At 39.5% G+C, this 14,614-nt stretch overlaps 1 protein-coding gene and 1 long non-coding RNA gene across 2 annotated transcripts in view; one reads left to right on the top strand and one right to left on the bottom strand.

The window, feature by feature from the left end:
* Nucleotides 1-14,614, bottom strand: part of ntn4 (netrin 4) — a 30,549-nt gene that overhangs the window by 6,540 nt on the left and 9,395 nt on the right. Inside the window, exons 3-5 of the mRNA XM_008400477.2 lie at nucleotides 9,925-10,203; nucleotides 4,402-4,528; nucleotides 3,407-3,592 (exon numbers count right to left, since the gene is read on the bottom strand). Of these exons, the coding sequence (XP_008398699.1) occupies nucleotides 3,407-3,592; nucleotides 4,402-4,528; nucleotides 9,925-10,203 (592 nt within the window). The remainder of the gene's footprint in view (nucleotides 1-3,406; nucleotides 3,593-4,401; nucleotides 4,529-9,924; nucleotides 10,204-14,614) is intronic.
* The window catches only part of LOC103459150 (uncharacterized), a 43,161-nt gene that overhangs the window by 23,101 nt on the left and 5,446 nt on the right, over nucleotides 1-14,614 (top strand). The window lies entirely within an intron of this gene.

Below are 14,614 nucleotides of genomic sequence, written 5' to 3'. Positions count from 1 at the left end.
GAAATTCAAGGATCTTAGGCTGTTGGTAACAAGTAGCAGAACGATGGAGTTAGAGCTGGATTGAGGGGTTACTGGGTCATCTGTAGGTTACAGTCTGTTTTTAACTGACCTGTTGAGGTCTTTCACTTCCCCTCTGCTTCAAGGTTCAAGATATTCCCATCCATTTGACCTCTGACATCAGCAACACATATGGATGATTTCTATTTTTTGACCAAACCTGTGAGGTTTACAGAAATGACTGAATCAGCAGTTTCTGAAACACCAGCAACAGCGCCACGCTCAGCTGATGCCATGTGATTGCTGGTAGCTAATGAACCACAGCATCAGTGCCTTCTCTTGAACGATGTCACATTTATCTTCAAAATCAAACCAGGCAGTCATTCAGATCAACCGTCCACCACTGCGAAGATAAGATAAACTTATCTTAAAACCGAGCTGACTACAGTATCCATAAAATCATAAAGATATCACCTCTGTATACCCAACAGGCACACAAGGTGATGTCTGTGTTGTGTTGTAGTGCACAGCCTGGTAATATTTAACAGATCATGCCTTGGTTGGAGGCAAAGCCCCAACACGTGCGCTTCCTTTGGATAACAGCGTGTGAATTAACGAAAACATGAAGATTGAGTGGATGTGCGTGCATCTAGATAGACAATGGACACTTAATGAGCGTGACATGACTAGGCATAGACGGTAATCTCCAGCTGTAACCCTACCTTCAGTTAATCTGCTTGGGTGTGTGTTTCTGAGAGCGTTTCTTTCCAGGGCCTCTCAGAGGTTGGTATGATAAAAATGTTCACTAGAATAGAGGGAAATTCCTCTTTTTGTTAGTCTGATTGCACAATCAGTACCTTCATCTTAGGGGTGTTTGAGGCATGCAGACGCTGCTTTTCCCCCCGATCAATCAGCCACACAGGTGAGATGATGCAGTCAATATAATCAGTAAGATTCAGTTCTGACATGGTTACAGCTGCTGTAAAGAAGGTGGAGAATCTGCTTCTGTGACCTTTATCAGAGATACCAGGAAGACACATGATGGGAAACACCTTTAAGTTCATGTGCAGTCCATTAGTTATCACTGCCACTGGCCAACAGAGATCAGTGTTATGTGGCAGACAGGAGAGAGACATTCGGTTTGTGAGGAGGATTTGAAACCTAAACCATTTTGTGAAGTTCATCCATTTTCTCCTTTGGTTAGTGGACCAAGGCCGTCGTCATCTTTTCCAGATATTTTGGACTCAGTCTTGTCAATGAGATTAATTTTTCTGATGTGCCAAATTAAAGATGGAGTAAAATTAAGTTTTGGCGACATTAGTTTCTGGATGTATCTTAATGGGAGCAAGATGGCGGGTCAGAAAGTGGAAGAAAAGCAAAAAGCAACGACAGAAAATATCAAATTATCTGTTGAAGTGTTGAAGTGGTGAAGATTTACTGTCTAATCCAGGTAGACTAATCCCAAAGTCTGTCAATTTATCCATCCATCCATCCATCCATCCATCCATCCATCCATCCATCCATCCATCCATCCATCATTCATCCATCCAACATTCCATCCATCGTTCATCCATCCAACATTCCATCCATCCATCCATCCATCCGCCTGACCATGGTAGATTTATTTTCACTCCTTTACTGTGAACTTTATTGCTACTATTCTTTAAACGTGGATCTACATCTGAAACTGAGTCTGGGTTCTGCTGTAGAGCTGCTGTGCGTCTGTAGCACAGACACAGATATCATCTCTACGACGTGCACACTGAGACTTTTCCAGCATCTCTCCTGCGCTCGATAACATCGTCCTCTCTGTTTAACGGTCTGCTGCTGTTGGATTGTTCTGAATTCAGTGAGATGTACGTTGACGAACCTAAACACATACAGCAGGAATGAGCTCACTCGGTCAAATCTGACAGATAATCAGAGGGTGAATGTAGCCACCGCGCTGTTTATGGATGACTATCTCATGTTTACTTAAGTCGTCCTCATCAGCGGAGGGCAGCACCACCCCCTGCGTCCCCGCAGGAGAAACGACCCTCACATTTTTACAGCCCCTGACAATGATTATCCCCAAGCTAACTGAGCTCTGAGTCACGTCTGAAAAATGGCAAAACAAGCCGACGTGGACAAGCGGGAGCCTTGTGTTGGAGCTTGAGTCAAGAACGAGGAATGCCGCCATCTGATGATTAACTACGATGTTAACAGTGGATAAAGCGTGGGCCGTCTCACTCGCTCATTCAGAGTCAGGTACCAGCCGGGACTGAGCGCAGTCCGACAGGTCCCGGCTTGTGATCGCAGCCTTCCTTCAGCGTTCCTTCTCAGAATGAGCGCTGTGCCAGCGGAGGTTAACATTTTGATTCACGCCAGCAACATTTTGTCAGACAGGGTGTAATTAATCACCGGTTCATGTTGTGTCATTTTGGCAAAACTATTTGCTCTAATATATTTACAGGCAGAGGCGGAGGACGCAAAAATTATACTCGAGCAGAACTGCCTTAACATGTAGAAATACTCAAGAGTAAAAAATATTTACTTGGTCTAAACAGTATTAACTAAAAGTTACATCATCAGACTGACCAAAATGTAAGCTTATGTGGAAATTTAGCTTTTTAAAGACCAGAGTTAAAATAATTTTACAGCTCTGGAAAACATTAAAATGTACCAGTTTCTCTGATTTTACTTCTTTTTATAGGTTTATGTTTGGGTAAAATGAACATTGTTCTTTTATTCTGTGAACTACTGACAACATGTCTCTGACATTCCAAGCAACAATTTAATATTTATTTGCAGAAAATGAGAAATGGTCAAATTACATCAATCAGTCCCTCTAGTTTGTTGAGAATTATCATGGAAATTCACACAAAATCAACAAATCCCTGCACTTTTTTACCCTAATGCATAATTGGGAGTTTGTTGAAGATTTTTCTCAAAAATTGTCAGAATCTTTCTCTCTTGTGCTAAACATCTGCCTCAGCCTTAATTAATATCAGATTACAGTCCGTGATCTACATAAAATGTCCCATTTACCATCATAAATAAGTGCAAATATTTCCAAATTATTACCACAAAAACTTTGATTTTTTATTGCAAAAAAATCACAAAAAGTATCACAAAATCCTGGAGGGACTGAAAAGATGTTTATTAATATTATTGCATTTTAAGAATATATTGATATTTTAACAGTTTGTGACCAGGTTTTATCAATATGTTCTGCAACAACCGGCCCTTTAAGAGCATTCAGGATTTGGCCCAAAACAAAAACAATCCCTGGTCTAAGGAATGGAAACTATCTTATGGTCTACAGAGACAAAAGTCAAGCTTTTTCAAAACAACTGGAACAAATTCGTCCTAGATAAAGATTTGTCGTGTTTATGAAGTGTTATGCCAGCGTTGCGTTAGTGACTCTTACGTTTGCATGAGTCTGGAGCCGCGTGAGGCCGCTGTGGGTCTCTGAAGAAGCCAGCTTTGCATTTCTCACACTGACGCCCCTCGGTGTTGTGCAGACAGGCGCAGACGCCGCCGCTTCGCTGGCCGGAGTCGCTCCACGCCGTCCAATCGAAACGGCAGCTCTGAGCGTGTCCGTTACACTTACACTCTGGTGGAGAAATAAAAGAATTCAACAATATTTACACTGGAGTTTGGCTTTGTTATGTAACAACTTCCTGGTCAAACATTAAGATTTTTCATGCTTCTACTAAGAGATTTTAGATTTTTATAATGTGTTGTAAAACACGATTTGAGTTTAAAGCCAGAATAAAGCAGATATTTTAAGTTGGAGCAACTTTTCTTTAAGACATTCAGCCTTCTTATTGTCTGCTGAAAGTGCTGCTCTCTCTCGTTGCAGGCATGTCTCAACATGTTGTAGAAACCCCCCCACAATTTTATCATTTAATTTTGGTCTAGTTTCTCGTGCAAATATTTTAGTTCATCTGAAAAAATATAAATTAACCCAAAAGTAACTTGTCAGCAAAATATAGGATGTTGTTTTAAGTCAATTATTCTTGTTGTAAGTGAAACAATCTGCCAGTGGAACTTGTACTTTTTCATCAAATGTTACCTGTAAGTTAGTTTTGTCTTATTTCAAGTGAACTAAGATATTTGCACTAGAAACCAGACCAAAACTACTTGGTAAGATTTGTGTTTTTGCAGAAGTTGCTTCTTCAGACTCTCTACTGACACTGAAAATATCTTTTAGTTTTCTTCAAGAGCGTTGCTATCAGTAGTGCTAAATTACTGTGCATTCAGTGATTGGATTTCAGATTTACAAACAGCTGGGCACATTTTAAATGCCAATCAACGGTCAATTATTTTGGTTTAAAATTTAATTCTTTGACATTTTGCAGACCAATAACAATCAAACATCACAGCAGTTTTTAATGAATTACACATGTTTGTCCAGCTTACTGCGACATTCGTGCGGCGCGCCCGTCAGTCCGTCGGCGGGCTGCCAGGGTCGGTCGTTGTAAAGAGGAGCGCAGCGCTCGCAGTGATCTCCTGCAGTGTTGTGTCTGCACACACATTTCCCATGAACCTGCCATAAAAAGTGAATATTAAATAATGACAAAGAAAACAGAATTTTCATGTAAGTTTCCCTTCTAATGTATACTTACAAATTTTATCACAACTGAAAAAATCCTACAACGTAAAGATGAGAAGGAGGCGATTTTAAAGCTACTAACATAGAAAAGTACAATATATTTAAATAGACGTGTAGTGGTGATTGAGATGCATAAGACAGAAAATTAGTTTTGGATTTTTGGGGCAGAAGATAATCAGCGAAAACAATTTAAAGCTCTTCTTAAAACAATTCAGTTTAAATCAGGTGCAGAAACGGAGGCTCTGCTGCTTCCTCAAGACGATATTGGTCAGTTTGTAAATCAAAATAACATCAAATCACATGTTGGTTTGCACAGCAAAGGTTATGTTTCCAAGAGAAATCGGAAAGAAAAAACACAACTTCAATGCATCATCACTTGATCACGTATTAGGGACATTGCAGATGGAAAATAAATTTTCACCAAAGAAAAACTCAGAAATTAAAAAAGCACTCTTTATTCTTCTAACTACAAAGGCCCTAATACACCGTCGTGTCATACCGTAAATGGATGTACTACCCTTATTTTCCAAATCGTGCCATTTTTTTCTTCATCACAATCATCACATTTTCTCTCCATTAACATTTCTCTCCTAAAATTAGCGACAGACTGGTGATTATTTTTGCTTCAATGCTGGAAATAAAAACAGGCCGCTGCTCTGAAAGGCCTGTGTGTGCGTTTATAAGTGTGTGTGTATGAGAAGAGTAAAAGTATGCGGTGCAGAGAGCACAATAACAATCTCCTTGTCATTCCTTTGAGCTGGAATGCCATGCATGCTGGATAATGATGGGGGGAGAGGGGTCGAAGCATCTGAGGAAGCTCTTTATTTGTTTGCGTTACACTGTGCAACTGTAATGTAGGACACACAATTATACAATGATTAGGTAGGCACTAATCAACGCGCACACAAGCCTGCCAAAGCTGCAAAACGCAGATCGAGTGTTGCGTCTGTTTCCCACGGCAACTGATGTGCGATACGCTGATCTGAGAGCAGCCTTAAACACACGCTATGGGAGCGGGTCGTAAACAACACGCCCTCTGCATGAACCAGCACCACACGCTCGCCTTTACACACATTTCACTCACACTGACAGGGGGGAGCGGTCGCACAAATGAGAGGGCCAGACGAGCAAGAGGCCGGAGACCTGATGACACGTTTCACAAAAATGGAGAAGTGATGAATTGGTGGAGAGGGAAGCCAGAAAGGAGAGGAAGACGTGAAGGAGAAAAGGGCAGACAGCTGGTATTTAAGTCCATTTCACATTTCCCATCCTGTGATAAGGGATAGTTAATGCATGTACACACTGAAAGCTGCACACGCCCAGTGGTGTAAAGTCAACAGTACTTTGCAAACGTGGAACTTTTCCTCATTTTCTTCCTTTAAGTTCAACATCTAAAGGGGGTCTGTTCTGCAAAATTAATATTTTTGCTTGTTTTTATGCTTTCTTTTGGGCTTCTACTGCTTCTACAGACGGCTCAGGTGCTTAAAACATGAAATAATGTTTTTTGGTGTCTGGAAAACAAGCCATTTCAAAAACCTCTGGAATATAATGTCACAAACCAGCAGGCCCAACCCGTCACCTAGCAACGCCAGAGGAGATCCGCCGTTACCTAGCAACCCAAGCTGAGCTCCAGCATGCTTTGTCAGCTGGTTTCACCACTATATGTGCTGTACAATGGCTGCTGGAAAAGGCAAGTGTTTTGTTGTTGACTTAACATCCAGAAATCACTTGCTGTATTCTTGTTGGTTGTGCAGGAGGTTTCACTTCTGCTTTTCAAAGATGTACGGTTGTATAATTGCGCATCTGTTTGCAGCCATTTTCACATGCGAGTATAAATGTTGAGTTTGGTGGGTGTAGCAAAGAAGGCAAAGCAGTACGTTTGAAGTTAAGTTTTTACAAAACAAATGCGGACAAAACCACAGATAATGATCAAATGAGTCATATTTCACATGAAAAGCTTCAACTAAAAAGTGTGAATATTACAAAGCTGGAACATTTAGAAACTGACATGAAAAGAAAGGCGCATGGATTCAGAAGCAGCTACTCTCAATTAGTGGACTAATTGCTGGTAATGCAACAGTAGCAGACCGTGGATGTGACAGAGTGTGTGTTGGCTTTGTGGCCAGCCATCAGACAGTGTAATCACCCTGAACCGCAAAACCCCTGTGGAGGGACAACAAACAAACGAGCCCTTTTCGTCTTCATGTCTGAGCAGTAATGACTGCCGGGGAAACTTTCTCTGCTGATTACTGCACAGCAGCTCACACTTGGGGAAGACAAAACACTGCATTCCTAAGAATACTTTAGGTGGACAAAAACAGGCGCAGATGTGAGTAAAGTCAACATCAAAAGGCCGAATTCAAAGACTTCAAATTTATATTGAAAAAATTAAAAATGAATAAACACGCGACCCTATTTTGTCCTTCCTGAGGTTAGCTTTAATCTCTACTCTCATCTCATGTCTGGTGCTGCTCTGCTTGTTTGGGTTTTGCCAGAACCAGCAGCTGTCTGCTAACATGGAGGCACAAAGCAAACTGCTGATAGGCAGGAAAAGGTATTTGTAACCTGTCCGTGTTTACCGACTGGACCTGGATGGCGCACGTTGCAAATGTAACAAGGCAAGAAAAAGACTATTTAAAATTAAAAATATTAAATGGGGTAAGACACATTTCTGTGGAAAGGCAAATAATGAGTATTTCTATGACTGGAGTTACTTTGACAAGCAGAGCAGGGTTTTTGAATCTTGTGGTTTAGAGGCCCGATTTTCTGCCCTCAAAGGAAGGAAATCCTTGTGAAAACCAAAGAGCTACTTGGAATTTCTTGGCATGGCAATAGTCAGATTTTCAGATTTAAAGGGTTGTGCCCAATAAATCAGATATCAGCAGCTTTAGTCTCAAAGGAAACACATGAATCGTCCTGTGTATTCATCATGTAAAATATCCCAAAAATGTTTTTGCTCTATTTCCGATTTAGAGATGAAAACGTTTTAGTTGCTATCTGTGTCTGGTATGTTGGGCTGTGGTGTCTTTGAGTAAATAACAGATTGACTAATTAATGATACAAGGAACTATGAACAATGTTTTTATTACATTTAAATTTAAAACATCAGAAAACATTTAAAATTTAGTTTTCATCAAAGTGCCAGTCAAACATTTTGGTTAATTAGGTTTAATTGTTGTTAGCTGCTAGTGTACTAGCATGTCAGCTAGCTTAACCAAAGTAGCAAAGAGACATCCTTCAATATTTTGGGAAAACCCAACAGGTTATCTGTTCTTATAATTCAAACTTATACACTCTGAGAAGCAATAGATGCTCTTTAGCAGTCTGTGCTAAATGCTAACAATAGCTCCAGATGCTAATTAACTGAAGCTGAAATGTTTACTTGCTTTTCAGGTCAGGACGATCTTGTGGAAATGATTTTCTAATTTAACAAGTGAACGAGTCACAGTCTGATTGTGACTCTAGCAGCTAAGCTAAGTTAACATTAAGAGGCAATAGATGCTCTTTAGCAGTCTAAGCTAAATGCTAACAATAGCTACAGATGCTAATTTAACAAGTCAAAGCCATAAACAGTCTGATTGTGACTCTAGCATCTAAAAGTGATAAAACTACAAGCGAAACACAAGAAATTTATCTCCATATTTATGTTTTTAAATATTAAAGTACCATATTTGCTGACAGATCTTGTGCAGTACTATTACTGCAGCTAATTTAATAAGATATAAACTAAAATAGCTAATTAAGTTACTTCTGGAACTATTACACTGTTATAAGTTATTTTATTGGATTTTGAAGTTGGATATTCTGACTTCTGGTGAGTTTTTTGATAGTAAAACCTGAAGTTTAAATCAGAATTAAAGTGGCCACAGATTATATTTCCTCCCACTTTTCATTGTATTAAACACCATCAACTGTGACAAATGCAGCCCTGAAATCCAGCAATATTAAGCAGATCTGCCGTCTCAGTGCTGTTAACTGACGACTTTCACATTCAGCTGAAATAACTGTGTTGTTTGCATTCTATAAAAGTAAAAACACGAGATTTGTATCACAAATGTTTATTTTGTTAGCGGTCTAAAGACAAATTTAAGCCTAACAGTCGATGTAGTAATATTGTTTATCTTGAGAAATACCTCCCCAGTTGTGTGTCTTAAATTTGTTTTTGTGGAGATTTATCGATAAGCTCTCCACCATGACACACTCAAGCCAAAACATCGCAGATTCACACCTTCATCAACAAACACAAACGTCCGTCTTCTGACTCTGTTATAAACAGATGTTTATCTGACCAAGACGGAAAGGTGACCCCTCCTCAAATGTTATAAACAAAACAGTCGACACAAAGAAACTAAGCTGTTCTTAAGATGTCTGGTCCTAACATCTCAATTTCACCGAAACAAGAATAAACGTCCACAGGGTGCGATTACTGCCAGATAATGATCAAAGACTGGAAAAATGTGTCATTTTTTCTAAACAAAACAAGTTTACTAGCATTAGAGAGGTAATTACTAGTAGAAATAAAAAGTTTCACTAAATATTTTTCAGTCAAGAATTCAGGAAAAGAATGAGCTCACAAAATTTGATTATACAGCCGGTTATGTCTGGTTATTACTGGACATACGGTTTTACTTAAAGGCTTTTGGACGTAGTTATTAGTGCCTAAAACGTCTCCATCAGAAGCCGTAATCGTAGTAAATTATAGGTCACAGCCAAGCTTGCATACAGTTCCTCCTTACTGATTTATTCAGTTTTTTCTTTGTCAGACATTCAAAACAAGTTAAAATATCAGACAAAGATGATCTGAATAATTATGTAAGGCAGTTTTAAAATGAAGATTTGGTTAAGTTAAAAAAAAAAAAAATCCAAAACAACCTGGCTCTGCCTAAAGAGGCATAAATGGTATGTTTAAGCTCATGTTATAGCATTTTAATTAAATGTTAATAATTTTTAAAAAAGGGTCTGCAACATACAGCTACATAAAAATTGTTTGGAGGTGCAAAATTGTAAATAAATATTTACTAAAGGAAATTTATGTTCACTTTCAAAGAAATACCATTTTATTTGTGTTTTTAAGTTTTAAAGCAACAAAAAACATAAATGTTGATGTTTCTGAAAAATAATGTAAATAAAAATAAGACATAGTTTCTAATGTAATAATGTAAATAATACTTATACTTGCCAGTCTGATGTGAAAAGTCAGTTCAGGATTTAAATAAAAAACACCCTATAAAATGCTAAAATTTTCATTTGTTTATATCTATAAACTTTTGTAGCCAAATTATCAAGAACCTGCAGTTTGGGTCAAACTTCCCAGGCGTTTCTGCTCTTACCACGTGGTTGGTCCGGTCTCTGGTGGGCTGGTATTTGGGCGCAGGGACGCACTGCTCGGCATGGCCGTTGCAGAAGCAGCTTCCTTTCACTATCAGGTCGTAGATGGCAAAGTGTTGAACAGGAAGAGGTTTCCTTGTAGAGGTGAGACCTTTGACCTGGCAGGGGCACGGCTGGTGCTTCAGCAGCCGGATCCGGATGTTGGTCACCCTCAGCTGCTGCTGGCCCTCCAACCCGAATGGATCCAGCGACTGCCACTTCGGGAGGGTTCGATAAATCACCTAGCAGTCAGAGAGAGACGTTTTGAGTTAATGACGTGGAATGCAATCCTCCAACTGCAGTTAAAAAAGAAAACCTGAAGAAACTTGACATGTCTGGTGTAACTTTTGCTTCTATGTTTGAAATACCTGGGCATTTGTACGGCCCATTAGCATCTGAAAATAGCCAAACTGTCCAAACAAAACAGATTTTCATAGCAAATACCTCACACTTAATGGTGTAGTAACACTTGTCACTCACTCCATTTGCAATATAAAGTAAATATATGGAGCAACTGATGTTTGTTTTTAAACCATTCAATAGAAGAAATTAGTTGGAGGGTGTTTGAGTTTCACACACCGTCCAATTGTGCAATCGTTTAATTCCTCAAGTGCATAAACTTTTGAACTCCCAAAAATTACTGCCTGTAATTTACAAGGGCAAGATTCAAGTAAACGTTGCAATTTTTACTCCTGTTCTGACCAGCATTGTTACCCAAATACAGCACATTTTCTCAAAAAACTTATCAGAATTAGAAAATCGTTATGAAAACAAAGTAACAGTGAATGAAAGCACCTGTAGGTCTCATGTTTTTACACATAAAACATAGTAGAGAGATGTTTGAGTTTAGCAATTTATTAAATCCTGAACCCATTAGACTCCTGAACTGCCAAGTTACTCAGGAAAAATCTCAACTATGTTGATCTATTAAAAATCTATGGAGAATCCTGTTTGCCTATAATTCACCATAATGCTGAACAGTGATTAGAAACTGACTTTAAAGCTGTTTCAAACTTCTGTACATACCGCCGCCTATGAGCCCCAACCAGGTGTGTTACGCTCAAAATTAGCTTGACTCGAACAAGCAGAAGCCATGAATAAACTGGCAAAACAACTTCAGTCGCTCAGTTCATCGCTCCGGATCCTCAGTTCCAACGTCCATCCTGCCATCTCCAATGATTAAGTGAACAGGGTCAATTTTGGGAGGCCTTTCAGTGGTTGCATAAAACATAAAGTGAATGGAAGCAGCTAAACGTGTCATTTCTGTACAGTTTGGTTGTTAATTGTAATAATTGAACTGAACTACAGTAACGTAGTTGTCGCAATCTTCTTCCGTTCCTCTCAAATTTAAACTCTGTCAGCAATTAGCTTTTTAACAGCATCATGTTTCTGTCACTAAAAGTAACTTCAAGCCAATTAGAGTGGAGACATTTTTGAGTCTTTGGATAGAAGAAGTTGGTAGAAAGGTGTTTGAGTTTTACTGTGTTTTATTTTTTATTTTACCAAATGTATCTTCAGAGACCAGTAAATCAAGTTTTGTACATTTTCAAGACTTTTAGATCTGAAATACTTTTGTCCTTTGAAGATCTGTAACATTTCCTTCATTCTCTTCTTTGAGGGGTTTTGTCCGTTTATTGAGAATAAAACACACCAGTCCAGCTCATCTGCTCCTTTATTGTGAGCTGGTTTAGGATCATGATTTACACCCCAGCATCATTGGATGTAACCTCAGGTGACCTTGATGTTGCTGGGCATCCTTGCACGAGTGCATTCGCCATTCTGTCTCTGTCTGCTCCCTGAAAATCCTTTGAATTGACAATCCCTTTATGGCCTGCCATCGCCATGGCTATTGCTGCCGCTGGCAACTAACACCACTGCTGTTGTTGTGGAGTAAATAGTTGGTGTCACTTCCAAACCCTGGCTGGAGAATAAAACAAGTTGATATCGTTTATATTTTGGGTAATGTATAGGAAACATCTTGGTGCTCCACCCTGATTGGCTGGAAGGGTGAAGGGAGGAGCGCTATTAACTTCCTCGTTATTCGATGAGGTCCCAGGGGCACGGCTTTGTGATCCACGATTAAGAGAACACGACAAATAGGAGGAGGGGGCGCCAAGTCCACAGGAGTGCACGAAGAGCCGGGCAGCACAAAGCCAGGGATGAAGATGCAGATCCACATAACTCAGGACTGGACAAAAGGCCGATGACAGCCCGGCAACGCCACGGCAACATGAGCACACCCGTACACCGCTGCTGGCATGCACTCAAACACGCACTGACAGATCACAGTCCCACTACGGCCCAATTTGAACTTTTTATTTCTTTCTGTTTTCATTTAAATTTAGAGAGAAAACCTAAAAATATGCAAATACGCTGATGACGCCTGTGTTTTTCTGAGTGTCCTACTATGAAAAGGCTCAATGTGAGTTTCAGGTTTATGATGTAATCTTTTTGAGTCACATGGTGTCCTACCATCAGCTGGACTGGGACAGTGCAGTGTCACGTTTTCTTGGTTCAAAGTCAACCTATAGAAGAACGACCCAAATGAAAGCTGAATGATGACACCATGTAGAAATCATAGCAAAGTATCCAGCTTGAATGAGCTCATATCAGGATTTATGTAGTGTTCGTTTGCTGATTTCAGGAATAGGAGGCCACATGAAGACCTAACAAACAGGCACCCAACCTAGAAATTTAAAGGCGTTTTCCTCCAAATAATCAAATAACCTCATGAGGTTTAAACTGCACTAAAGTTACACAGGTGACTAAATATTTTTTCTGGATGACGCCATCTGTCCTACTTAAACTTCAGGCTTATCTTCAATTGATTTTCTTACAACCCCATGATGTCTAGCCATTAAAAGTCAATTTAACCCTTCTAGACCAAATGTGTCTGTGACGATCCAGCCAACTTTGCGGTACCATAACTCTACAATACTTTGCTCTATCTGAAAAATCCCAGCGGTTTCTGAAAGGGGAGACGTTGTGCTTTCCAGTCAATATCGGGTTATTACGGTAATTTCACTCTCGCCGTAGCAGAGAGTGAAATTAATCTGAGGGGCGCTCAGGGTAAATTGTGAAAATAACTGCTAGATATTAAAAGTTCCAGTTGTTATGGATAAATGGGCAAACATATTTATTCACAGGACATTTAGAGAACTTCATACAATTAAAATAAGCAAAGGCGGAGATTTGAAACTGAGGGTTAAGCTAATGCTACATGTGCTTATATACATTTAGCTGGAGTCCAGCATTCTCTGGTTTATTTTGCTCAGACTCTGAGAAAACACCAACATTCAGTAGTATTAACTATGCAGGAAGGCTGTTAGAAAAGATTTGAAATAAAGCGATGAATGTGATTTTTATCAGAAATATCTGGATTAGTGCACCTTTAGGTATTGAACACAAAAGTAAACCTTTTAGTTACTACATTTTTATATTTCATAGGCAATTTAAGTGACAACTGGAAGGACATGTTGTTTTTAAACTGGTCCTTTTCGTTATTTGATAAATATTTTTTAGATTTATGTTTTGTTATGTTTGACTGCTTAAGAGGAGAGTCAGTTTCATTGTGTTCTGTACAAATTAACAAAATTCCTAAAAGTATTTTTTGTACAAATCCAAAAAATTAAAAGTAAAGTAACTGCTTTCACTCAGTCCTTCAGTACAAGAAGGTTTACTCTACATATTTGACATACTAAAAACCTGAAAGCCTCTAAAACTAAAAACTTTTTTTAAACTGATTTGATGAAATGTAAAGATTTTAACAAGAAACTGTAGGGATATTTAGCGACTTTATTTCACAAACTGATAAAACATTTAAAGTTTCATCAAAGTTTGACAACTGCAGCTGCTCGTAAAGCCGATTTGAAAAGGAAGTTAGACATTCTGCTGACTGATTGTGTTGTTGGGAGTTGTTGCGCTGTGTGAACGGAGAAAGAATCTCGTTTACTGTAAATAGGGCTGAGGATTGTCCTCCAAGCAGAAAGCATGGCTTTTGAAGCCTGGGAAAAAATTAAATCAGCCCGAAAAACGAGATCAGGTTCATTTGTGCTCATTTTAAATTAAGCTTTTCATGAATTCAGTTTGTATTTGATCCTTTTTCATGTTTCAAAACGTTCACATTCATTAGTGGCAGAGGAAATCAACTATTACCGTCATTGTTGGAGGTTGAAAAGACCGAACGGATCGACTGTGTTCAAAGCACCTTTTGGAGATGAAAAGCCTTCCCCACCTGCCATTAAAAAATGCAACAGATTTCAGGCCTGAGGTTGTGAGTTCACTGTGGGACACTGAATATCTTTCTTCCTGTTTCAGTGTGCGAAGTAAAGTAAGCCCAGCTTTAACAGGCCTAATTCCATCAAAGCGCTGTGCACTGTAATCTGGTAAACAGGCACAATGGGCATTGATGGAAGCAGAAAGACAGAGAGAGGGAAACTCTGGGAGAGAGGGGCGGCGGCGTCTAGCCAATGGGACCGACATCCTTCAGAGAAACGGCACTTCCTTCCCAGCAGACAGACGGAGAGCGACTGGATGTGTTTATCTGAAAGGGCACGGAGGCCAGAGTGTGTGTTTGGAGCGCAGAAAAGGGAAACACGTGTGTGTGTGTGTGTGTGTGTGGTGTGTGTGTGTGTGTGTGTGTGTGTGTGTGCG

Source organism: Poecilia reticulata, linkage group LG23, assembly GCF_000633615.1.
Source record: "Poecilia reticulata strain Guanapo linkage group LG23, Guppy_female_1.0+MT, whole genome shotgun sequence".
In the NCBI taxonomy this organism is placed as follows: domain Eukaryota; kingdom Metazoa; phylum Chordata; class Actinopteri; order Cyprinodontiformes; family Poeciliidae; genus Poecilia; species Poecilia reticulata.
The sequence above is the reverse complement of the archived record's forward strand: the minus strand, read 5'-3'. Positions and strand labels throughout refer to the sequence as shown.